This window comes from Oryctolagus cuniculus, chromosome 1 (genome assembly GCF_964237555.1).
Source record: "Oryctolagus cuniculus chromosome 1, mOryCun1.1, whole genome shotgun sequence".
Lineage (NCBI taxonomy): Eukaryota > Metazoa > Chordata > Mammalia > Lagomorpha > Leporidae > Oryctolagus > Oryctolagus cuniculus.
Window position 1 is genome coordinate 171,546,673 of NC_091432.1, and position 24,572 is coordinate 171,571,244.

Genomic DNA, 24,572 nt, shown 5'->3' on the forward strand with positions numbered 1-24,572 from the left:
ACTGAAAACATCAAACACAAGCACTCCCATCCTTACCATGAATACTCTTTGGTAAGGAAATTCAAAAAAAAATCTATTTTAAAATAGATAGAAAGAAGCTCTCTTTTTAAATTAAGAAATGTTGGGGGGTGGGGAGTAGAAAGTCCATAGTTATAGTTCTGAACAAACACAAGATTATTATGTACCAAAATGTACTTCCATATTGCATAAATACAATCTTACACCAACACACATTGTATTTTTTTAATCCACAAGCATCGCTTGATATACAAACTGACTGTACTCTCAACCAACTGCCTCTAAAAACTCTCACACTTTAGATTCTTACACTTCAGGTTTTGCTAATTTTCATGATAAAATCTGAGGTACATACCTATGTAGTCTCCACACTGAAAACAAAACAAGGAAAAAAAAAAACCACTTCACCCAACTATAGCCAACTATTGCTGCATACTTTCTAAAGCATAATTTTTAAAGGTTTATTTATTTATTTGAAAGGCAGAGTTACAGAGAGGTAGACTCAGAGGCAAAGAGGGAGATTGATCTTCCATTCGCTGGTTCACTCCCCAGATGGCTGCGATGGCCGGAGCTGCGCCAATCGGAAACCAGGAGCCAGGAGCTTCTTCAAGGTCTCCCATGTTGGTGCAGATGCCCAAGGACTTGGGCCATCTTCTACTGCTTTCCCAGGCCATAGTAGAGAGCTGGATAGGAAGTGGAGCAGCTGGGTCTTGAGTCAGTACCCATACAGGATGCTGGCACTGCAGGCAGCCACCATTACCTACTATGCAGCAGCACCGGCCCCCTAAAGCATATCTAAAACATTTTGAAATCACAATAGTAAAAATGCTCCCTCCAAAAATGCTACCTGCAAACTATAACCACTGCAACAAAAAATGCTGTAACCTGTGGTACTCCCTATGAGAGGCAGCAGAATCTTGGGATGTGAGAGGAACAGAGCAGGGTGTCTGGGATCAATTATCTCAGGTTCTGTGAGCAAAAGACTTGGTAGGAGAAATGGGCTGTGCTAGTATTTCCAGGTTGTAGCAGTTGTGTGGCAATATCCTCCATCCTTTTCATGGCTATTCTGTGACACCACCACGGAAATCTTACACTGAGCCTTTTACCCTTGCCTAGGAGGCAGGGAAGTTATGAAGAGGCGGGGGTTCAAAGCATGGAGCTCAGATCTGTCTCAAATGCTCTGCCTCTCATTCTCACCAAATTGCCAAGGGTGGAGCCTGGAAGTCACTCATCTGCCCCCAGATTTCTTCCAGTGACTTCTAACAGGTTGTTCTGATATGTGCTTGTCAGCATTAATTACATGTGACAAGGGACTGACTTATCTCAGACATGATTCAAGAGCACTAAAATAAAGCAAAAAGGGCAGCAGGAAAGATGCCGATGGGGAGTTCAGCAGTGCTTCTGTATGCCCAGGACAGCCTTCATCAACCTGCCCTGCCCAATCACCGGCCCTGTTGCAAAGACATTCGCTCTGCACTGCACATGACACTTAGGACATCCGACCCATTCAGTTTCTTAGGATAACCAGGTCTACACCTGTCGTTCCACTAATAGTATACCCACTCACACTCACAACATTCTGTATGGATGTTAAATTACAGAATCCACATATTGAGCCTTTTCTTTCAACTATATTGCCAGTCCTTAATCCCTCCCTTAGAGCTACACAATGAAAATGGCTGGAGACAGACCAAGGCCACTTCGAAAGCAACAGAGAAGACTCCCTGAAAAATCTGAGAGAGGTGGTGTGATGCAATTAATAACAATCAGTTTGTTTCCTTATCTGACTTCCATCCAAGTGCATTTCCCCACATCAGGCTGGTACACAGAGAATGCACATTTGTCTCTCAACAGAAAGCAGAGTATACGCAGCCAGTCCACCTTCCCTGAGCAAGTATTTCTAAAGCACAGAATCTTTCACTTACATCTGCTAGGTACACTCTTTCCTATGAAGATCAATGGGTATTATAAGCATGCTAATGGTGGGCCTTAATTCAATTACATCTTTAACCTTGAAAAGATCAAATGATGTTTCAGTGAAATCACACTTATCAATGCTATCCAATACGACTTGGTTCAATGACAAAATGTCAGCACTGTTCTACATGATGATCGCTAGCTACATGGGGTGACTGACCACTTGAGAAGTAAGCAAGCACAAGTGATCTAATCTTACTTAAGTAGACTTAGTTTCTTAAGTTATAAAATTAGGACAGGGGCTGGCATTGTGGCACAGGTTAAGTCACCACCTATAATGCCAACAACCCATACTGGAGTGCCAGTTCAGAGTCCCAGCTGCTGTGCTTCTGAGTCAGCTCCCTGATAAGGTGCCTGAGAAAGCAGCGGAAGATGGTGCAAACTTCTGCGCTTTGGGCTCCTGCCACCCACATGGGAGACATGGATGGAGTTCCAAGTTCTTGGCTTTGGCTTGGCGCAGCCCTGGTCACTGCAGCCATGTGGGGACTGAACTAGCAAATGGAAGAAAGATCTCTCTCCCCCACCCCACTTCTCACCCTCTCTCCTTCCGTCACTTCACCTTTCAAATAAATAAAATCCTAAAAAAAAAGAAAAAAAAAGAAATTAGGACAAAAATATTTTCACCTCTTCTTTCCCTGGAGTTTTTTTTTAAAGACTTACTTATTTGAAAGACAGAGTTACAGAGAGAGGTAGAGACAGAGAGAGAGGTCTTCCATCCACTGATTCACTCCCTAGATCAGCTAGAGATGCGCTGATCCAAAGCCAGGAGCTTCTTCCTGGTCTCCCATGCAGGTGCAGGGGCCCAAGGACTCGGGCCATCTTCTACTGCTTTCCCAGGCCATAGAAGAGAGCTGGATCGGAAGTAGAGCAGCCGGGACTAGAACTGGTGCCCATATGGGATGCTGGTGCTTCATGCCAGGGCATTAACCCTCTGTGCCACAGAGCCGGCCCCCTCCCTGGAGTTTTGATGAGAAAAGGAACCAGATTCCTCACCAAGCAACCTTCCTGAGAACCAGTGAAATACTAGCCAGCACTCAGTCTCTAGGAGGATAACAGGGTCAATGTCAAGCACAAAGAGGAACAGCAGTGCCTCACAGGCCAAGACGGAGGGGCCAGCGGGGCTCTAGGTTTCCTCAGCAGAACAACATGATTTGACCTATAGTCTAGGTAACACCATGTTCATACATGCTTTATAGATACAAGCTTTGATCTGTTTCTTCACTACTTCTGTCAGTGCTAGCTGCAAAGAACTACTGTGAAGTCTTACTACATCATTGTGTCTTTTCTTCCCAAAGAAAAGATGATTTTGAAAGACTTATAGAATCATGAAAGTAACAGGCCTTTTAATGTATTATTAAAAACTGGCCATTTAGGGAGTGAACTAGCGGATGGAAGACCTGTCTCTCTGTCTCCCTCTGTCTGTAACTCTACCTCTCAAATAATAAATAAATCTTAAAAAAATTTTTAAATGTTCATCTAGTTTAAATTATTTTACTTTATGTATATTTATAACAATAGACACTGAGTAGTTCAGTATACTCCTTAAAGGGTCCTACCATCTGTAAAATGCCTTGAAATAAAATATCATTCAAGCTGAGGCCAAGATGATGCATATTTTTAAAACTTTCTCATAGAAACTAACCATCTGTACCATAATCCATTGTCTGCTCTACCAAGGTGATTTATTAAGGATAATGAAGCATATGATTTAATAGCTACTGCAAATCCTTTTGCAAGTTGGGTGGATATAAATAATACAAAAAGATGGTCCAATAATACCCAGGCCTAACCTAAGAACTCTTCTATATGCTAGGTCACAGGAAATTACATGAGCTCAATTAGCTGTGGAACAAAGTGAAGTGCGGCTTTGCATGCAGCTCAGGCTCTACCTACCCTTTCCTATTCCCACGGTGATAATCAATATTACTATTATTTAGTGAAACCTGCAAGCTCAACTATCATGGTGGAATCTGAGTAGCTGTTTCCACATGGCAACACAAAGCTCTCCAGTTGGAAATGTACAATATGCCAGCACAAACCTTCCACAATCTTTAAAACCTAGATCTCTGAAAACTGTCAGCACAGACTGCACTTGGCATTGCTTTACTCATCCTCAGTGTCACACTGCCTTGTATTTAGCAGGATTCAATACATAGCACTAAAGAATGAATGAATAGTAAAGCAGGTGAATGAATAAAATGAAGTCTCTAAAATCCATGCCAAAAAAAATTCATTTCTGAGTTTTGTGAGACTTGGTTCCAAGTTTACCATCTCTTATCCTTTTGAAGTTTGCATGGCCAGTTGTCAAGAGGTTATTTCTTTTGGTAGCAAAACAATCCTTAGGCCAGCCTCCTTCAAGGCATGAAAAAAGGCCAAAAAACTGAAGACACAACTTGAATATAGTATCCAAACATCAGCTCCCATTTGCAATCTCACAATTTTCTCTTCTGGGTATCTCTTGTAATATTCAATCCTTATGTGGCATTACAAAATCAGTGAGGCAAATTTCTAGCAACAGGAAATACAAACCATCTTACATGCCAGCTGTTTGGCATGAACAGACTGCCTGGCTGTGTCTTACAGGCATGGCACAGCCATTCACTGATAAGCTGGCACAGCCAGTCCTGTCCCCATGCCACCCAGCGAGTCCATCTAAAATAAGATTAGATGCTACAAATCCTAGTACTCAAGTGATATTGGGCTTCAGAAACTGTCCATGACTCAACATAAAAAAGGTGGCCTGCGTGCAAGACATATGTCACCTTCCAAAAAAATCTGTGCTTCACCAGGCACACTGACCACCAGCATATTTCCACACTGCAGTTCCTACTGTCCTTGCTCTTGTGAGCCTGGCTTGCCAGAACTGAGATCAATTTTATTAGATACCATTAGTCTCTGTTAGGGTGGTCATTTGAATAACAACAGATTGGCCAGTATAAAACTAAGGCACCTGTTGTGCATTTGGCAGCCTGGATGAGGCCCCTTAAAACGAAAACAAATAAGAGCTATAATCATGCCAGGCAATGGCTTTTGGTTCAATAATGACCATGTGTCAGAATTAAGTGCATCTGGGAATTCCTACCACAGCCAGATGTAAAGGCAGATTTGTCTTGTCTAGTGACATATGAATAGACACACACAGTCTACTAAGATTTAGCTTTGTCTTGGTTTGGTAAGGAACTAGGTAAGTGTAACTTTGCTCAAATAAGATAAAATTAACTGCTGAAAAGCAACTGACAACAATATCATCAATTGTAGAGCCTAAATCTGTGTATTGTAGGATTAAGGCCATATATGAATTCACCTCTGATTATTCCATGAACAAATCACTATAGTGAGAACAATCAACAAAAATATTCTAACATCACTATACATTCAGCCAGGCCATGCACTCAGTGCTGGAGCCACCAGTGGACATAGACAAGACATAGATCTTGGCTTCAAGGCACTTGCAATGAAGGAGACCATAAATAAGTAATTATACTGCATTATGAGAGGTACTGTATATAGAAATTATTCAATGTTCTTTTCACACAGAAAAGATATCCAGGCTTAGGAAGAAGGGAAAACTTCCTGGAAGAGTTGTCAATAAGCTAAGGCATGAGAGAAGAGATGAGTCAGACAAAAGCGGAAGCCAACGGGCTCTTCCACATATAAGGAGAGAGAGCACGCTCAAAATCATAGCAGGAAGAGTCACAGTGTGATATGTGGGAAACAGGAAAAGTTAGGGTACCTCAAAAAGCTTGTGGAAAATGGAATGAAAAGGTAAGCTTATTCTGGTGCACATTTTGAAATGCATACATAGCTTTTTCATTATAGTCATTTCTGTGAATGATCTGAAGATCCTTGCGATGTTAGTATGGCTCTAATGTATGTCTGTTAAGTACGGGTGATGAGAATGGCAAGGTGGTGGGAGACAGGACAAGGCAGGAGCAAGTCCATGAAAGGCCAGGTGCCTTTTAAGAATATTTCAAACTTTTTACAGAGGAGAATGGGAAGTCACTGGAATGTTTTAGAGAAGGAAATGAATTGATCATATTTGATTTTTTTAAACTTCACACTAGCTGCAAAGGAGAGAAGCAAGCACAGTGAGGTCAAAACTACATAGAGGAAGGTTGCAACCGAGGCAAAGGATGGTGGGGCCTTACTAACAGATCACAGCTAGCATATAAAAACTTAGAAAAAATTTGGTTGAAGGGAAGTTTATATATTTATTTTGGTATCCCTGAAATGACAAGAGATCACTTAAGATAAAACAGATTAAATGCAATATTTTAAAATTTACATTTGAATGAAATAATTCTTAAAATCCTTACATTTTGGTGAAAATCAATCAAACTCAGGTTGTCTGGTCTGCAGTAAAAATCAGATTCACATAAAACTAGGCAATCGTTTCTTGAAGCAGTAATTGAATATGTGTAACAGTATTTGCTAACATGTCATTTTTAATTTGTAAATATTATCATTATAAGGCATGTATTAATAACCTGTGCAAGAACCATAACTACACATTACCCAAAGAAGTAGCACATCCTGTTCCATGCTTCTAGATTATCACTATAAGTTGACCTATGGAAAACATATGGCTAATTTGGCCAATATATGCATTTGAGATACATTTCACAAATGCAAATAAAGATGACTTCATTGTTAAGATACCCCAGAAGCCATAAAAACCAAAACATCTCCATGTAACTTTATTTTATGTACCATATCTGATTTAAAACTTCAGGGTGCCTTGGTGTCTGAGAAAAAATAATTTTCCAAATCATCAAGCAAATGTAACATCCTGTATCTTATTATTTATAAAACCATAATTAATCAAAAATAGTGCTCTGATGCCTTACAGAAAAAAGAAAGTCAAGCCTTTATAAAATAGGTTAAATGGGGAAAAATATGAATCAAATCATCCCTTATTGATAATGGACGTAATAGATGAACAGTGACAACAAAGTATTTTAGAAGGCATCATAACTGACAAGTTTCCCAGGTAAAATTGTGTAGGGCAGGCTGCCAATAAACAGAATGTATATCCATCAGCCATTTGGCATAATTCCATTTCTTTGATGGGTAGCTGCTCTTCAGATATCCCTGCTGGATCTATAGTTCTCATTATAAAAATGCTTTTGACTTCTTACCTGTTGGGCAGGTACAAAAATATCAGCCCTTGTGACTTTTTTAATTTTTTTAGCCCTTGTGATTTTAAAAACTATTCTTGAAGGAGATATTTCACTTAACCACTTCTGCTCCAAAACTAAAGCATACCATATTAGAGTGGAAAAACAACCACAAATAAAGTCATCTAGTCCCATCTCCTCTGGTTAAAAAAAAAAAAAAAATGCCTCCAGTCCCAAGTTGAGAAGGAGGCAGAAGAAACTTCAGAAATGGTAGCAGGACCCTCTACATAATGCTTAAGATTTTTCCTGAATTCATGTCAAAAAAGCAGCACACTATACTGGGTGTACTTGTCTGGTTAATGGGACAAAAAATATTTTAAAAATCATGTGATACACAAGAATGATAGTGTGAATATTCCTTGCTTTAAAATCTTTCTCTAGGGGCTGGCATAGTGACTCCACAATTGCTGCCTGCAACACTGGCATCCCACATCAGAGAGCCAGTTTGATTCCTGAGGGCTCTGCTTCAGATCCACATCCCTGCTAACGCACCAGAGAAAACAAAACATGGCCCAAATGCTTGGAACCCTGCCACGAATGTGGGAGACCCAGATGGAGTTGCAGGCTCCCAAAATTGGCCTGGATCAGCTCCAGCCATTTGTAGCCATTTGGGAAGTGAACCAAAGATGGAATATCTCCCTCTCTCTCTGATCCGTCTCCTCCCTCTTCCTTATGGTCTCCCTCTGTAACTCTGCTTTTCAAATAAATAAAGTCCTTATAAAATAAAAATCCTGGGCCCTGCTGCACAGCAGGTTAATCCTCCACCTGCGGCACTGGCATCCCATATGGCCACCAGTTCTAGTCCCAGTTGCTCCTCTTCCAATCCAGCTCTCTGTTATGGCCTGGGAAAGCAGAAGATGGCCCAAGCACTTGGGTCCCTGAACCCACGCGGGAGACCTGGAAGAAGCTCCTGGCTTCAGATTGACCCAGCTTCAGCCATTGCAGCCATTTGAGAACTTAAAGAGCAGATGGAAGACTTCTCTGTCACTCCCTCTCACTGTCTGTAAAACTCTACCTCTCAAATAATTAAAGTCTTTTTAAAAAAAAATCCTGTCTCTTAAGTCTCATCTTTATTATATAAGCTCTCCATGGCTCTCATTCCTCTTCTATATAACAGTGACAACAAAAGCATGGAGTGTTATTTTAGAGATGAAACATGATGCTGAAGGTATGGTGCCAAAAATATATGTACGGCATATGGAAACTGCCCAGTATATTTTACCAACTGTCACTATTATGACTATTACATATTTACCACTACTACTGTGCCTCTATCAAAAACATTAAAGGAAAAATTGTCCCCATGAAGGAATTTTGATTTTCACCTTTTGTGGGGTCCTGACCACCTTCAAAGATTCCTAATAAATACTTATCTTTCACATTCATGATTTCAATGCACTGGAACTCCAGTCTCTTTATTTCAACTCAGTTTAAAGAAAAGGACATAGCACTTGAGCTCAGCATTCGAAAATGACAGACTAATTAAGAAGATTTCAATGGATATAAGTGAGGACAGCTGCTAAGGTGAAAAAGAGGATTCCAGGAGCAGGACTGGTACAAACAAAGAGGTGCCTGAGAGCTGAGACTCCTCTCCATGGCAGGGAGTCAGACCCTGCAGAAAGGCTGAGCAGCTGGGGACTAGGTAAGAGGAGGCTGCATAGACAACTTAGGGCTAAACTGCAACAGCTCCAAATGCAGTGCTGAAGATTCAGCATTTGACCATGTAGACTTGAAGAAGTTTGCATGTAAGAAAGCAAAAGCTTTTAGGAGGAAAAAAAGAGAGGAAATAAAAAAACACACACACACACAGACCACATAGGGAGCATTGTATGGAGTGCTGAGCTTCTAGATACGCGGAAAAGGCAGAAATGGAAATGAAGCAATGACATTGTAAATGATTATAGGAATAGAATCTACAAAATTGAAAGGGGCTAAGGATGAAAGGAAGAAAGCAGAGATAACACCAACATTTCTAGTCAGTGGTAAGTCAGATGATGAGGTATGCAGAAAAGGAAAGTAAACATTCATATGGATGGAACATGGGATTTTTAGGTTTACAAAATACAGACTTTGGGACATACGACAGCCTTCTATTTCTCAATTATCTAACAGGCAGATAGAAACTCAAGTCCAGAACTCCAGAGATGCCAGGAAAATTATTTTGAGGGTCACCTGCACAGAAATTACTGTTTCTTGACAAAAGGATAGGAATATCACAAGAGAAGGTAGAAACAGAGACCTTAAAATGACAACAGATAGAACAACAAATGAATTTAGAATGAAGACATGAAGTCCAAACATCCAATGGAGAGGGACCTCAAAGTTGATGAAGAAAAGTCAGAGTCAAAGAAAGAAAAAATAACTTCGATCTATAAACTATTTCTCCAATGGAAGAAGCTTATAATACTTCATTCCTCTAGGACAGTACTACAATCACTTCCTTTTTCACCCCAAAGAAAAAAGTAAAAGAAAGATTGCATACCTAGTGAATACAGAATAATTTAGATATTTCTAATAAACTTCTATTACCCTCAGCCAAATATTATCCAAATAATTATCCAAAATTATCCAAATAATTTTGATAGGTCCATTATGTAAGATATAAACTCATGTATCTAAAGAATCACACGAAGCTATTTCAACTAGAGAAGTCTGAATTGGTAGCTAGTTTGTTTCTCTCTTTAAACCCTCCAATAACATTTCAATTAAGCCAATGAATTCCAAATTAATATTTCAATTTAGTAATATTCCAACAAGTACCTGGGATATGGTTTTATAGAAAGGAAAGAGTCCACTTGTGTAGTAAGAAACCATTAGTGTGTGTTTTAGTTGAGGTGGGACATTAGGAAGTAAGAAGGAGGAAAAATTTATGTTACACATTGAAAACCAATGTTTTTTTTTTTTAACCTATAATGGGACACTGGATCAGCATTTTGATGTGTCTAGTCTAATTTCTTCCTGTGTAACTGTACAGGCAGATCTTAGGGAGAGACAGAAGGCAGTAAATTCCTATCTTCCATCAATACATTTGACCTCAGAGCAAACCCCACAACTGGCTACAGGCACCCACCATCCATCATTGCTCTTGAAACCTGATCTTTCAGGGAGGGACAGCTGCGCTGGGCAAAGAGCTAAGCAGCTTTCTAAGATGCACTACCATTAATGACAAAAAGAAAGGCACTTCTTTTGGTTCAGGATTTTAATTAACTGCTTTTCTAAACATTTCTTCCCCCACTTGCAGCTCCCCCTCAATTATCCTTAGGAACCTATTAATACATTTTTGACTTTTAGGAAAAATTCTACGTACATTCTAGGTAAAAATCATTTCTAGCTTTTGCTTTAAAAGCTTTCTGAGATACAACAATGTTCTAGGGCACACTAATATGTACAGACTTCAACAAACGTGCTGGACAGGAAAAGACCTTACTAGCATCTGTAGCACTTACAGCAGATACACAGTAGAGTGCCAATAGGCTAAAGGCAGACAAAACCCCATACCCAACAGAGCTTAGCTTTTAAGTTAAGTAGCAATAACAGGACAGACAGCTGAAGATGACAGGATTCTATCACAGAAACTAGTGTTATTGAATATAGTATGTTCATTACTTGATTCCTATATTCAGGGATTTTTAAATTTAAAATACAACATAAGACAAATTTTTATCATCTCATTGTATCTTCATCACATGTCTGGTTATTCTTTCCATTTTACAGATGGTGAAACTGAGACTGAAATGTCATATCACTTCCTCAAGATCCCACACACAACAAAGGACAGAACTGAAGCATAAATTCAGTTCCTCCTATTAAATGTGTTATTTTTACAGTAATATAAAAAAGAAGAAAGTTAAGACCTGCAAATTTCTAGCATTATCTTTGTATATGCTGTAAACACATGATAAGACTAAACAATAACTGATTTTTCAATCATTCATAAAATCAATACTTAATAAACATCTTTTAGTTTAAAAAAAGTCTACATACTGAAGCTTAAAATGAAGTCTCTTGCGATTCCATGATTACAGATGATTATTTGTATATGTGAAAAGTACAATTTCTTCAAATCCCAAAGTGGTACTGAGAAACGCTGTTTTCTATGTGCAATTCACAAATCTCAATTTACTTAGCTACTGCTACATTAAAGAGCATAGCTCAAGGCTGTTGTTTAAAAAAACAATTAGGAATTTATAAATTCAATCAATCTCATGAAACAGACAGAGTTACGACAGCTAAGTCCAGTGAAGAGAAAGGTGCTAAAGGTCACAAATGCTCCTGACATTGTTCTCTGAATGTCAGAGAAGAACCAACGTTAAGTAGCCTTTCTGATCAGTGAAATCAAAGAATGGAGAGCAAGCCTGGGCTCAGATGGCTGCTTGGGTTCTCATACTTTCTCCTAACACTGAAAGAGCCAAAGAGCGGCCTGCCACCTAAAACCAGGCATCAGAAAAGGGAAGCATGACTTGTTTGCTACAGGTGGCGAGAGAGGAGCATCCAGGTTGTTTCTATTCTATTGGCTTGCTTGAATAGAAAGCTCCCTCAAAGTATGTGGAAAATGCAATTAAAAGACAAGCTTGTTTTTGTGGAAAAACTTTGTAATCTGTAATTTTTTTCATTTGTACACCTTTTCCATGAACACACATGATCCACGAGCTCACAGAAATGAGCTGTCTCAGCTTTTGAAATTGTTTTCTTTTTCATGTAACGTACTGATTTATAATTTACAGAGATTTGATTTGGACAACAGACAAGCTTAAAAAAAAAGCCACTGAGCTCACTTTTGCTTTTTTTCCTTCTGTAATTTTCAAAAAGCTATGAGTGACTAGTATTGATATGGTCCTATTAAACGTTTCCACATCAAACAGAAACTAATGAACACAAAGATACTTTGAAGGAAAGGCATTGAAATTTATTCCCCTATGAGTTGCTTTGGCAAATACGGCAGTACAAATGAACATAATAGTTAAATTAATGTGTAGAAGATATTTTAAAAACAACATGTTAAGAAACTGCAAATTGGTGACTACCTAAAAGTAAATGGGTAATATTTTAAAGAGGAAATGAAGAACATAGGTCTTAAGTGTAATTTTGTGAAATGATGTTTGGTAAGAATTCTGTATCATTACTGTTCCAGTCGAGCACCATTGTCAAGAAATTATTTTTTAAATTACCTTAGGTCAGAGACTGCTGAAATACACAAGCATTTGCTCTTTGACCTCCTCAAGACTTATGACGCAAAGAAAATGCTGAACTTTTACATGTGAAGCTGTAATTTTATATAATGAACAATCAGCAAGCACAGACATATATTCTTATAGCTGTCTTTCTTAAGGGCTTAATTGTTGGATGCTGAAACTTTTTTTTAAAAGGAGAGAGAATTCAGACACTTTGTCGAGACAAATGCAAACAAAGCCTGCCATTTTAACAAGTGTTACCAACTACTAATTAGAAGCAAATGAGATTATCCATATAGAAAACATATCCCCAAATAAATCTATCCTTTGGAAGAAATGTCTCTTTGCTTCGAAATTACAGAAGCTTAAACAAGTGATGTTTGCTGGAAGGAAATTTACTGACCAATCCGCTCTAAGCCATCTTCCCCGACATCATCAGCATTCTCCAGTTGATGTGTTACACAGGAATCCTCAATCTTGTAGATCACAGAGAGAACAACTCGCCTCTTTGCTTTTTCTTGGCAAATCACTGATAATATAAAAGGGAATGTTTTTAAACACTCATTTTGCTTGAGGCTGCGAGTTTCCTTTGTGTCATCACAAGTAAGTAGCTTTCCTCTAAGATCTTGCTACAGAAACTAAACAGTACAAAGATTAAACAACAACAAAAAGATAAATAACTTGATGAGACAATAAGAGAATCTGAATAAGTCTGGATTAAAATAGAATTCATTTACTCACAATAACCTTTTCAATCAGAAACACTGTCCCTTTAAGAAAATAAAAAATAACGCATTTTTGGAAATTTGAGAAAAACATAATTGTATCTTTATATTTAATACTTCATATTTCTGGGCTTGTAGCATAAATTCTAGAAGTATATTTTATGACCCCCTAATTTAAGTATACTACATCAAAGGGTGAATTAAGTTCATTCATGAGATTCCCAGAAACTTTTGAGAATTAAAAAGGTACCATAACCAAACATTTTTATATATGGAGTTTATAACAATATAACTCGAAAAGTCTGATGCTCTCGGGATCAGAAGTTGGAGCACATACACCTCAACTCTCAGACTATCCACAAATGGACACTGAAACTGAACAAGGGTAATTTTAAAACAAAAATCACCTTGAGGAATCCACCTTCCTTGGATTAACACTCTTCATATGTGACTGTGTTAATGAATTCTAATTTATCCATAGAACCCCTTTAAGAATAAATTGTTCAAATGGCTTGATAAATCAAGTCGGTCTGAAGGAAATCCGATACGCAAATACTAATAGTGTGCTCTTTTACAAATAGTCACCCTTGTCAGTTTGAAAAACTGAAAATCAACAAGAGAACAGTGTAAGTATACTTGACCTTATTGCCTAATGTCTATCAAGATTGCCACGGCTGGTCGATTTCAAATTTGTGAAACTGACACTTAAAAATGTATGGTGTCTCTTCAGTCCAGGTCCCTCAAGTGCTTGCTGCACTGTAGCCCAAGCCTCAGGTTCTCCTTTCAAACTAACTTGTGCAGCACTTACAAAGCTAGTTTAAGCATACCATCAATCTATGACTATACTTCCCCTAAAGTAATTCTGCTTCATTTATCTTTTAACCTTACATTATGCAAATAACATCCTTATCAGTTCAATAAAGAAAAGTTATGAATGTCCCTCCTTGTTTATCCCTGTCATACACTGAGAAACTGAGATCATCTATGAATTTACGCGAACACCGCTCTCTATTCTGTTTCACACTCTATATGAAAAATCAGCCTCTTGCTGCCAGATTGTCAGAGAAACCCCAAATAACATTTCAGAAATGTCCTTCAGTCAATGTCTGTAACTCACATCAGAGCATGAGTTAATGCATTAAAGAAGAAAAACACAAAACTTGAGGGACTGCCTAGAATTTTTCTTTTCTCAATGTCTCTCTAGGAAGGGTTCGCATTTGCCATACCAGGGTATCTCCTGAATATAAGAAGTTATACAGGCCCCTAGTGGCTTAGCAAATAGCAGCAGATGAAGGGATTCCAGTTCTTAGTTCTGGACTTTGAGATATTCTGGTTCTAAATGAGTGTCAATCTTAAAAGGCAAAGCACATCATTGGATTTAATACTTAAAGCAGCTTTGCATCTATGGTTATCTACTGTAATACATGTACATTAAAATAGATGATTGCCTTTTATTACTTTAGTGACTGTACAACTGTGCTGGCCCAAGAAGGATTTCTGTTACATAACCTCCACAATAAAATGGTTAATTCATCCACCTTTTTACATGTCATTACAAAAGTAATATATCAATTAACTACATTAAAATCATGTGAGAGACACTTTTCCTCTTTGAGTCTCATTCCATTTATACCTTTTTTACTGATGGCTTTCAGAACAGATGATGTAAAGTGATCACTACTTAAAATGAGATACAGATAAAAACTGAATGCCACTTTTACAATAGTGGAAATCTAAATGTATTTCCCAGCCACAGCGAGTGATAAAGCTCACACTGCAGCACACATAATTTCAAAAGATGTCTAATTAATACCACCCCTTAAGCCCCTATCCTCTTGATGTCTCTCAGTCACAAAAGAAAATTCCAGGCAGGCGCATTTACAGCTTTTAGCAATTTTTAACTGGACACACTCTGACAGCTGAATTCATGAAACTGACCAGCTTGTCAATTTCACACTTTGAAAGTACAATAATAGCTGATAGCATGAGGGTGAATTTAAGAAATCTGTCACAGAACTGCTAGCTCCATTGGAAAGCAAAGTACAGTACATAATTATGGGAGGTGGGAGGTGGGAAAATGTTATTGTCCATTTAGGATGCCCATTTCAAGAAATCAGACATGGGGCATTGAAAATGGGCTATAATACCTACCCGCAGCATATACAGAACACACTTTGGGAATCAGTGGAGTATCTACTCAGCATTTTCCTAGATATCAGATTCCCTACCCAGCATGATCTTTACGTTGGTAGCATCTAAAGCTCCCTTTAAAGCAAAATGCTTCAAGTCTTGGTACTTCACCTGGTTTCACTCAAGTTGAGCAGGTGGTGCGCACATACACTTAGAACAGTCAAAATGGTCTCAAGTAACTACAGCTGAACCAACTCCCCATAGGTGTGCTACAGCATGGTCTGAAAGGACACCCCGGAGGGTCAAGTCTTCATTTGTAGCTCTAGAAATCCAACTCAGCCACACGCTGTTACTAGCTTCTGAGAAGCTCAAAATGGGTACAACTCTGTTAAGCGTTGGTACTGTCTTTGGACGTGTAAAAGAAAAAAAAAACCAAAAACTTCAAGAGGAAATACGGGAAGTGCTACCCCTCAGTAATCTTCCTAGGTACTTAAGGTGCAACTGTGGATTAGGCTGGGGGATCACGCCAAGAATTTTAGAAAACGGAGGAGACATTTGGCAAGTAGTTACTGGAAGGCGAACTGGAAACAATACAAGAGGATTGTAATAGTCCCGGTTTTGAAGAATGGAACTACTATATTCAGAATCCTAGGAACACCCAATTAATGAAAACCAATCTCACACTTAAGTGTTCAAGATTTTTTTTTTTTCCTAAGTCTAAAAATACCGACTTCACTCGTTGGCGCTTTAAAGTAAAAAAATCAACGTCGCAGAAAAGCAATGCAAGTTTCCTCCACGCCTGTAAGAAAAGCTACGGTAAATCTATAGGAAAGCCAAGAATCTTTGGTTCGCTCGCGGCTTTCTTTTCCAATTGTTTCCCACAACTTTGGCTCGTCGCCGGGAATCACGCGTTGCCTTCCCCCACGGAACGAGGGTGTGTGGAAGCACACCGGGTCCCCGTAGCGGAACTCGGGCCGCGCTTCTGCCGAGGACAGGTCTCCCAAACAATCCCCCTCCTCGGTGGCAGCCGCCTAGACTTTGATTCCTGCTATGTCTCCTTCTCCCCACTAGTTCAGAGGAAAGAAAGAAAAAGAAATCGCCCCTCTCACCATAACCAACCCTCCTCAGAGCAGGAAGCCCTGCCACTGAAACACGCGAGCGGAGGCAGAAGCCCCGAGTAAGGTCGACTATCCCGCCGCTCCACCATTGCCCCCCAATACTACGCCCACCCTAGAGGAGGGCGCGGGGGTCGCGCGCGCGCACACACTCACACACACACACACACACGTACCCGGGCACCCCCATCCTCCAGAATAGCCTCTCTCCAGGATCTGGGGTTCAGGCGAGAAGTGAACCGCGCAGGGGAGGACCTCTGCCCGAGGAGGTTCTGAAGAGAAAACTGCGCTCCGGCGCAGGGTCGTGGGGCTCTCGGACGCAGGAGCGCGCCGCTCCGGCCGCGGAGGCGCCAGCAGCCGGAGCCCGGCGCAGGGCGATCCCTGCGCAGCTCCTGGGGAGGACCCGAGTGGGGGGCGGACCGGGTCAGTTCAGGGGACTCACCTGGTCATGTTGGCTCCGGGCAGTCGCCGCCACCGCCTCCCGCGCCGGCACCAGCACTTTCCTCCAGCTCCTTCGCGCCCCGCCACGGCCGCACAGCCCGCGCCTGCCGCGCCGCCGCCTCCGGGCGGCCAATTTAATCCCGCCGAGCAGCGGCCGTCGCCGCGGGAGCCCCCCCTGGTCGCCGCCGCCGCCGCCGCCCAGCCCTCGTGCGGCCAGCCCAGTCCAGAGCGAGGAAGTGGAGGAGAGTCAGCGAGTGAGTCCAAAAACCCGAAATCCAGCATCCACAGGAGCGCGTCCCCCCCGCCCTCCCTCCACCCCTACCCCCTTCTCCTCCTCCTCCGCCTCCTCCGCCTCCTCTTCCCGGGCCGTCCTCCTGGCCCTTCAGAGCCCGCGGCTTCCGCGGCGTTTTCTCCGCCCGCTCCCGCTCGCCCCGCGTCCGCGACTCAGGCTGCCGCCGCCGCCGCCGCCGCCGTATGTCTGCTCTCCCTCCTCCTCCTCCTCCTCCACCACCTCCTCCTCCTCCTTCTCCTCTTCCTCCTCCTCCCGCTTCTCGAGGCTCCGCCGCTCGCGGCTGGGGGGTCCGGGGCTGCGTCTCTTCTCCCTCCGCCTCGCCCGCTTCCTCCTTCCTGCTGCTGCTGCTTTTAAAGAGGAATCTTTGGCCACAAATAGCAACTCGACTGCCCTCCTCAGCGCCTCCCTCCCCTTCTTCTCTTCTTTCCCCCCAAAAGTGAAGCGCACGCGAGGTAACCAGAAACTAAGGCCCGCGGGGGGCAGAGGGGGCGCGGTGGAGTCCAGGGCCGGGAGGTGGGGTGGCCAGCCCGGCCCCCGTCCTTGGACCTGGCGTGAACCTTGTAGTGACGGTGGCAGGCGAGGTGGCTTGGTGGGCAAATTCAAACAAAAAGCTCAGGAAAGTAATTGGAAAGGCTCCTCTCTTTGTTTCCTCGTCTGGGTGATTTCTAAAATCCTCCTAACGTGCAGGGGATCCCACAGAATCGCGGCGCCCCGGCGCTGGGGGGCTGTGAGTACGCCCTGCCTACGCGTGAGTGTGACCGTGGGTGCGCCCGGGCGCGGGCAGCTCGGGGCCCGCGGCGCCCGCTGGAGAATCCCTGCATCTGGACCGCTGACCCACTGAGAGGGCCGAGAGCTGGACGAAGGAGGGGCAGGCGGGAGAGCTGGGCGACCGAGGCGCACCGCGCACGCACACTCACTCACACGCACTCACACTCACACTTGCAGAGGAGGGGGCGGGGTGACGTCACTCCCCAGCATCCATCCACCAGGCCAGAAAAGACCCTCTCTAACAGATGCACTCATCTCCTAAGAGATGCACGCCCCGGCGCTTCCTGCTCAGTGTCCTGGCTCTCTGGAGGAAAAAATGCTGGTCGCGCCCTTTTCAAAGCGGTGGTGATAATATAAGGAGCGCGGGGTTGATGAGACACAGTTTGTGTCCGCCCCAGTTCACCTTGGCAGCCTCATTCGGGGAGGCTTGTGGGGGATCCACTTTGGGGGCAAAGAGGAAAAAAATAAGGAAGTACTGAATCCAAATCTTAGTGGAATAACTTGTTTTGCTTTCATGCTACTTGCTTTTATGATGTTGGAAATCATCAAAGCTCCGCGGCTTCTCTGAAGGATACCGTGAAACCGTCTGCCTGGAAGGACGCCGAGTCGTCGGGCTATGCATGCTTCCTCCACAGAAGGCAAGGGTGGCTAAGGGGCCCTGTGCGGATCCTTAGCAGAAAAGAGGAATTTTAACCTTCTTCGCTGCTCAAAGGATCTCCAGCATGTGGGAAAAGCCAGCTTGTGGAAGCCACTGCTGGCAATGGGCCCAACACAATTCATTAGAAACTTGGTCAGAAAGGTTAACTAAAGTCAAGCCAGGGCTTCCAGCCACCTCCATGACTGAACCTGTGTGCAGGCCCGCCCATGCACACATTCTCATTTCTGCAAACTCCAAGCTGTCTGAAAGGGCAGAGGTAAGCAGACCCCTTCGGATGCAGCCTCGTTATCCGGCATACTGACTGCTGTCTCAAGCTGCCCGTTTGTTTCTACCATCTGCACGCTGTGCTCCTGAAAAGCACTGAAGGATTGGTCAGTAATCCTCTGCCCCCTGTGTGTTCGGAAGAGAAATCACACATTTTTGAAAGGAGCCTTGCTAAGTGAAGTTTAGTTTTCCAACAAGTTGGTAGTGGGGGAGGAGCATCCCGGCATGACTTTTTTTTTCTTTTTTTTAAGTTAGCTTCATGGTAAAAATCAGGAAGAAATCTATTCCTGCTCAAGCTCTCAACCCATGGCTGATGCCACAAGGAGCTCAAAGGCTGAGCAAGCATGATGGACACCTGCTCTCTGTGCCCTGAGAATGAGTCCAGAAATTTTAGCCTCTCCATAGGTGTTCTCACCCAAGATGAAAACTCCAGCAGGGGTTTTTCATTGTCGTATCTTCTCTCTGAAATTGGTGATCCCACGTTTGTTATCCAGACTGGATGTTGGGGTGGGGGGACAATGAAGATTTTAAAACATAATATTCCTATGCTGTTATCTCCAGTGGAGAGAGACACATCCCTCTTGCTACAGATCTGACCTTTAAGAAGAACCCATCTGGCAAGCCTGCCTGCTCTCGGAGGGCATAGTTGAAGATTTATCATCTTACCATGGTCGTATCAAGTTAGACTATATAGAGAACTCAATGATGACTGTTATCCACGTGAGCAAGCAGGAATCAAAGACAGAGGACAATGCAAGTAAAGGACATGAGCCTAACTGACATCAAGGGACCCTAGGTGTTCCTGTCCCTACTGCAGCCTCACCATCTTAGAGAAAGTAGTAAGGAGATGTTGGGTGGAGGGGGCAGACTACAGAGTCCGAGCTGTTGGGCAACACAGAAGGAGAATTACTAGGATGATGCTGTTGAGATAGATGAGACCAATAGAGGAGCCAAACACCCACTGAACATCCAAGTAGTAGTGGAAGTAAGTCTACAGGCAGCTACACATGATTAATATATTCACCAACACAGCAGAATGCTGATGCTAATGCTTGTTTATCATTTGGATGTTTTAAGTCAAAGAGCAGAGGTGGCCTCATCATCTGTTGAAATCACCTCACTTTCGCAAATATAGAAACTAAATTCCTGAGAGTCTTTGAGCCCCCAGCAATTTCATGGCAGAAGCAGAATAAAAATCTAGATCTCATGATCTGGTGTCCCCCATCACACCAACTATTCCTCATTCCCTTCAACCGCTAAGTCAAAGAAGCCATTTTCCATCTTATCAATGAGCAGTGGAGACTATTTTAAAATCATAAATACTTACATGAAGGAAAATGAAGCAATAGGACTAGACATTTTCTTAGTTCCTTTCCAGCTCTAACATTCTGTGATGAACAGCACACAGGAGCTTTGTAAAGCACAACCCCCTCTAGTGCATAATTCAGCATACGATGAGTATGAGTCTGTGTTGGATCTCATCCAAGGGAGTTAGTTCCTAGAAACACTCGGAAGATTTTATTCTTATTTATCATGAAGCATCCTAAAGGAGGACTAAAAATAATTGTGACAACAATAATAGTAATTTGTTGTTAGACGTGCATTATGTACTAAGCATTATGTTAAGCCTGTTATTATAAACCAGTGTTTTCAAAATGCACATTTGACCTTTTGTGGGTCATGAATCTAGTAAGTCATAAGGAAATTTTTTTCAATGAAGCAGAAGTAGAAAAAGAATAGAGCATATTCTATACTCTACAAACACTGCTATGTAATGCTTATGTTTTGACCCTGTTGCTAGTGATTTTAAGAAAACGTTGCAAAGGCACTGTTTTGTCTCCAGTCTGAACCACTGCTGTGTTAGTGAAGTATTATTTGTCTCATTGTATAAGTGAGGAAACAGGAGTAAAAGAGAAGTAATTTGTCCAAGCTGATTTAGTCAGTGAGTAGTTAAGCTAGAATTCTGATCCAAGATCTGTTTGACTTCAAATCCTATGTTTTTCAAATCTTTCTATGCTGGTGATAAATTATTAACTGGGTTATGGAGTAAATTGTTGCTTATCATTTTTTCTTTGTGAAGACTGTAGTGGTTATATTAAATCTAGCTGGAATAGAGAAACAGTACAGGTTCAAGTGACATGTTCTGAACATACAAGCAGTTTCATAAGGCATTGAAACTACTGAGATCTTTTCCTACAGGTGTCACATTATGTCTAAGATGCATTATGTCTAGCATACTTCATAAATCTAAATGCAGAAAGAAATAATAATTAAATGGCTTTAATCCTCAAATATCATAAATATTCATCTCTGCAAGTGTTAAAATGTTTGATGGCATTTTTTCAAATTTTATTCATAGAGTAATATAAGAGGGTCCCTAAATTAAACAGTATATTACTTAACTTGAGGGTATAAGATATACACCTATAAAGTAATGAGACACTGTAATTCCACCTAACTATGAAGAGGAACAGGAGACAACAACTCTGTGCCATACTGACTGCTTTGATTCATACAGTCCTGTAGATTCTGTAGTAACACTGCACATTAAGGTATTGTTATTCCCATTCTTCAGATTTGAAACTTGAAACTTAAAACAGGAAGATGATTGAAATGAGAACCTGATCCTGGTCTTTTCACAGACAGCTGGGCTTCCACCAAGGTTGTGATTAGAGATTTTGACACATGCTGTGCACTCATTCACACCTGTCTCCACAAGAGAGAAACACACATGCTTTTTCTGCAGGGTGGCATTTCTTGTCACCATCAGGCACCACTGTCCTCTTTAAGAAAAGAAATCTGCATCTTTCTCTAAAGAAAGGCCTAGGAGAGCCAGGCCCTTTCCTGTCTGCTCATTTGACTCCTGCACTTCACCCTCACCTGCAGTGTGTAGAGGACGTTATGGTACGATGCTATTTTCCATTGGCTCAGCTACTGGAGATTACAGCATGCGACTGTGACAAATGGATATTCCCATTAAATTCTTTAGTGGAGTGGGGCATTCCATTAACCACTGGCACTATCCCAACCCAAGTGAAACACTGGGTCATTTTTTTTCTTGTGAGCAAGAAGTGAAGGGAGAAAACAAAGGATATACTCTAATTACCTTTCCTTTTTTTTGCATGCATTATGATAGCCGTATATTACAATTATTTATAATTAATATATGACAAGCTGTCAGCTAAAATTTAACAGGTGATTTGTCAAGAAGCTCTATTAATACATGCATGAAGCACTGTATTTCAGTGTTTCCTAACAATAAAATTGTCTTGGTTTTATTTTTCAAATCTATTCAGTTTAAACATTCAGAGACCACCTATCTACATATTTGCAGCCTCTTTTTAAAATGCAATTATTGATAACACAAATAAGTGTATTGTTAATCATATCCAGTATAAGCACATTTTTATCACTTCAACCTTTAAATGCTAAGGTTTCAACTAAGGAAACCAATTGCCTAGTGTTTATTTTTTGGATTTAAACTTTTATGATTTTAATACATTTTTTAAATGATGTCTTTAGCAGTAAAGACAAAAGGTGAATGGAGAGTATGGTACCTGCAGTTATGTACCTTGCCATTTAGTGCTTGTATCTTCTGTGAGAGAACTTTGAAATGAAGAAATATTTTAAAATAAAAAGATTGAGAAATCACCAGAAAGCAGGTAATTAATCACCAAATACAGGGAAAATCTCCAGAGACCAAAAACTGAGAAACAGGCTGAGTGGTACAAGAATGGGGAACACAATGGACAAGAATCATGGATAGTTCCTGGGAGTGGGAACAAGATTCTTTATAAGAAGAAGGAAAATCTTGGTTTCAACAGCTGCAGAATGTCAAAGTCACAGGACATAACCTGTTAAATTTTAAACTACAATTTGATTATTGGATCTGCAGCCAACCAAAGTTTGTACTGTTTGAGAATGATAGAAAAGTAAGACATTTGTTTAAAATTTCACTTGCGCAAGCCTAACTCTTATCTTTCAAGACTAGGACATGCTGCAGGCTGTTAATGACTTGCAATCAACTACTGTAGAGGGTGCTGAATCTCCTTAATGAAAGAATGTGCTTCAAGATTCAGTAGTTAGGAAGGGAGAAAAAACAAGAGGAAAACCCAAGGCACAGCAGTTGTTCAAAGGTAATAAGACTTTGGTGTCCACCCAGTTCAGGTTTCACATTTTTAGCAAGAAAGCACCAAGTTAGAGCCATGAAATTATTTTTAAAGGGTCTTTCTAACAGTTTCAGAAAATGATTTCAGAAGTGAAATACCACAAGTTGATACCCATGTAACAGGAAGTGTGGCTCTTCCTGATCTGGGGATTGTAAGCAGTCAGTGGCAGACTAGTCCTGTATATTGGTTCAGATCTCACCTCACTTCCCAAATGCAGCTGTGTCCCTAAGCATTCTATGGACATGCATTCAGCAGTTTTAAAAACAAAGAATACAGCTGAGACATGAAGACTGTATTTTTGAGTACTTTTCAGACTTTTTCTCTGTCTTACGTTGCTGTAGTTATGTCACCTGATTTCCATTTGGTATGTACATTTAGTGTAGTGTCTTCAGTTATGTCACCTGATTTCCATTTGGTGTGTACATTTAGTGTATTGTTCCTTAACTGCTTGAGACTAGGTCATGTTTGATTGGAACCAAACACTCTGATCATATTGCTTCAAACACTGCAATATACTTCATAAATAAGTGAGGAAAATAAAGGAAGGGAAGTATGGAGATTACAAGAGAAAAAGAATAAAGGAACTGGTGGTTCATTGTCCATTCCATGTGAATATCACATTCCTTATAAATCTTGTGTTGTCCACTAAACAGAATGAATTTGCCCTGCCTCTGGACTTTCCTTTTGTTTTTCTTCTTATTTTCTGTAATTTTGTATTTTACTTTACATATTTATACTCTATTAAATTCTAAACATCTCCACACTCTTTCTATTCCCATCAACAAGCACAAAACTGGGCTATAAGCAGATTTCAGAACACGTCTCTTGAACTAATCAATACATGCTACCCATTGCTTAGACACCACAGTAGCTGGTTAGCTGCAACTTAATGTTTTAGACCTGTGAGGAAAGCTACACCTACCTAAAGTTTGATCGGAGACTGGCCTCACCAATAATAACACTCATCAAAATTTTACAATAATAGGAATCTAATGGGGAATGGATGAATTCATAGTCCCAAAGAGTTCTTGATGATAGTAATTAGAAAAGTTCATGTTATCCTACAAAATGTCCAAAATAATTGATCCATTCAGTGGTGGAAAATATCCATCATTCTTATTACAGGTACTAAAGTTTTCTCTTTAACTAGGCACGCTGTATTAGGTGGGACAGAGCATATACTTGTGAATAAAACATTATTTCCTAATGACCATACATTACTTCAGTCACCTGATTTTTGGAATTCATTGTCCACATCTCCAAAATTACTAGAAAAACTAAACCAATCTTGGAGGTATTTAAATAAAAATACCCAAATATTATTTTCCTGCATATATGATGACTTTAAATGGTCTATTCAAGTCAATATTCGTGTTATAAATGTAGAAGTACCATTCTTATTTATTTGTGTTCAGTTCTTTAAGAAAATGTCTTGTGTCCTTGTCTTACAACCAGAGGCCTATCTTTCCAACACAAATGTCTCTACTATTTCTCAGACTACTACAATAATATTTTTTGTTTATTTTTCTGCTCCTAATCTTTTCCCTGATTGGACACTGTGCTACCCCAGTTAACTATAATAAAACAGAAATTTTATTATATAACTCCCATGCTCAAAAAAATCTGTTACTATTATGTACATACGTTATAACCAAACACAAACATTC

The 24,572-nt window shown here is 40.9% G+C and overlaps 2 protein-coding genes across 11 annotated transcripts in view; one reads left to right on the forward strand and one right to left on the reverse strand.

Annotated features, from left to right (window-relative positions):
- Positions 1–23,193, forward strand: part of LOC103347841 (uncharacterized) — a 73,269-nt gene extending 50,076 nt beyond the window's left edge. Inside the window, exons 4-5 of the mRNA XM_070061235.1 lie at positions 16,433–17,008; positions 18,366–23,193. Of these exons, the coding sequence (XP_069917336.1) occupies positions 16,433–17,008; positions 18,366–18,488 (699 nt within the window). The 3' untranslated portion in view covers positions 18,489–23,193. The remainder of the gene's footprint in view (positions 1–16,432; positions 17,009–18,365) is intronic.
- PTPRD (protein tyrosine phosphatase receptor type D) overlaps positions 1–24,572 on the reverse strand; it is a 1,630,925-nt gene that overhangs the window by 535,993 nt on the left and 1,070,360 nt on the right. For 4 of the 10 annotated variants that reach the window (XM_070051976.1, XM_070051973.1, XM_070051970.1 and 1 more), the window contains exon 1: positions 16,756–16,893. The exons of 2 other annotated variants lie outside the window; for them this stretch is intronic. The gene's annotated coding sequence lies outside the window, so the exon portion shown is untranslated. Of the gene's footprint in view, positions 1–12,746; positions 13,085–16,489; positions 16,630–16,755; positions 16,894–24,572 lie in introns of those variants that run through there. 4 more of the 10 variants (XM_070051965.1, XM_070051971.1, XM_070051966.1 and 1 more) reach the window with 4 other exon arrangements.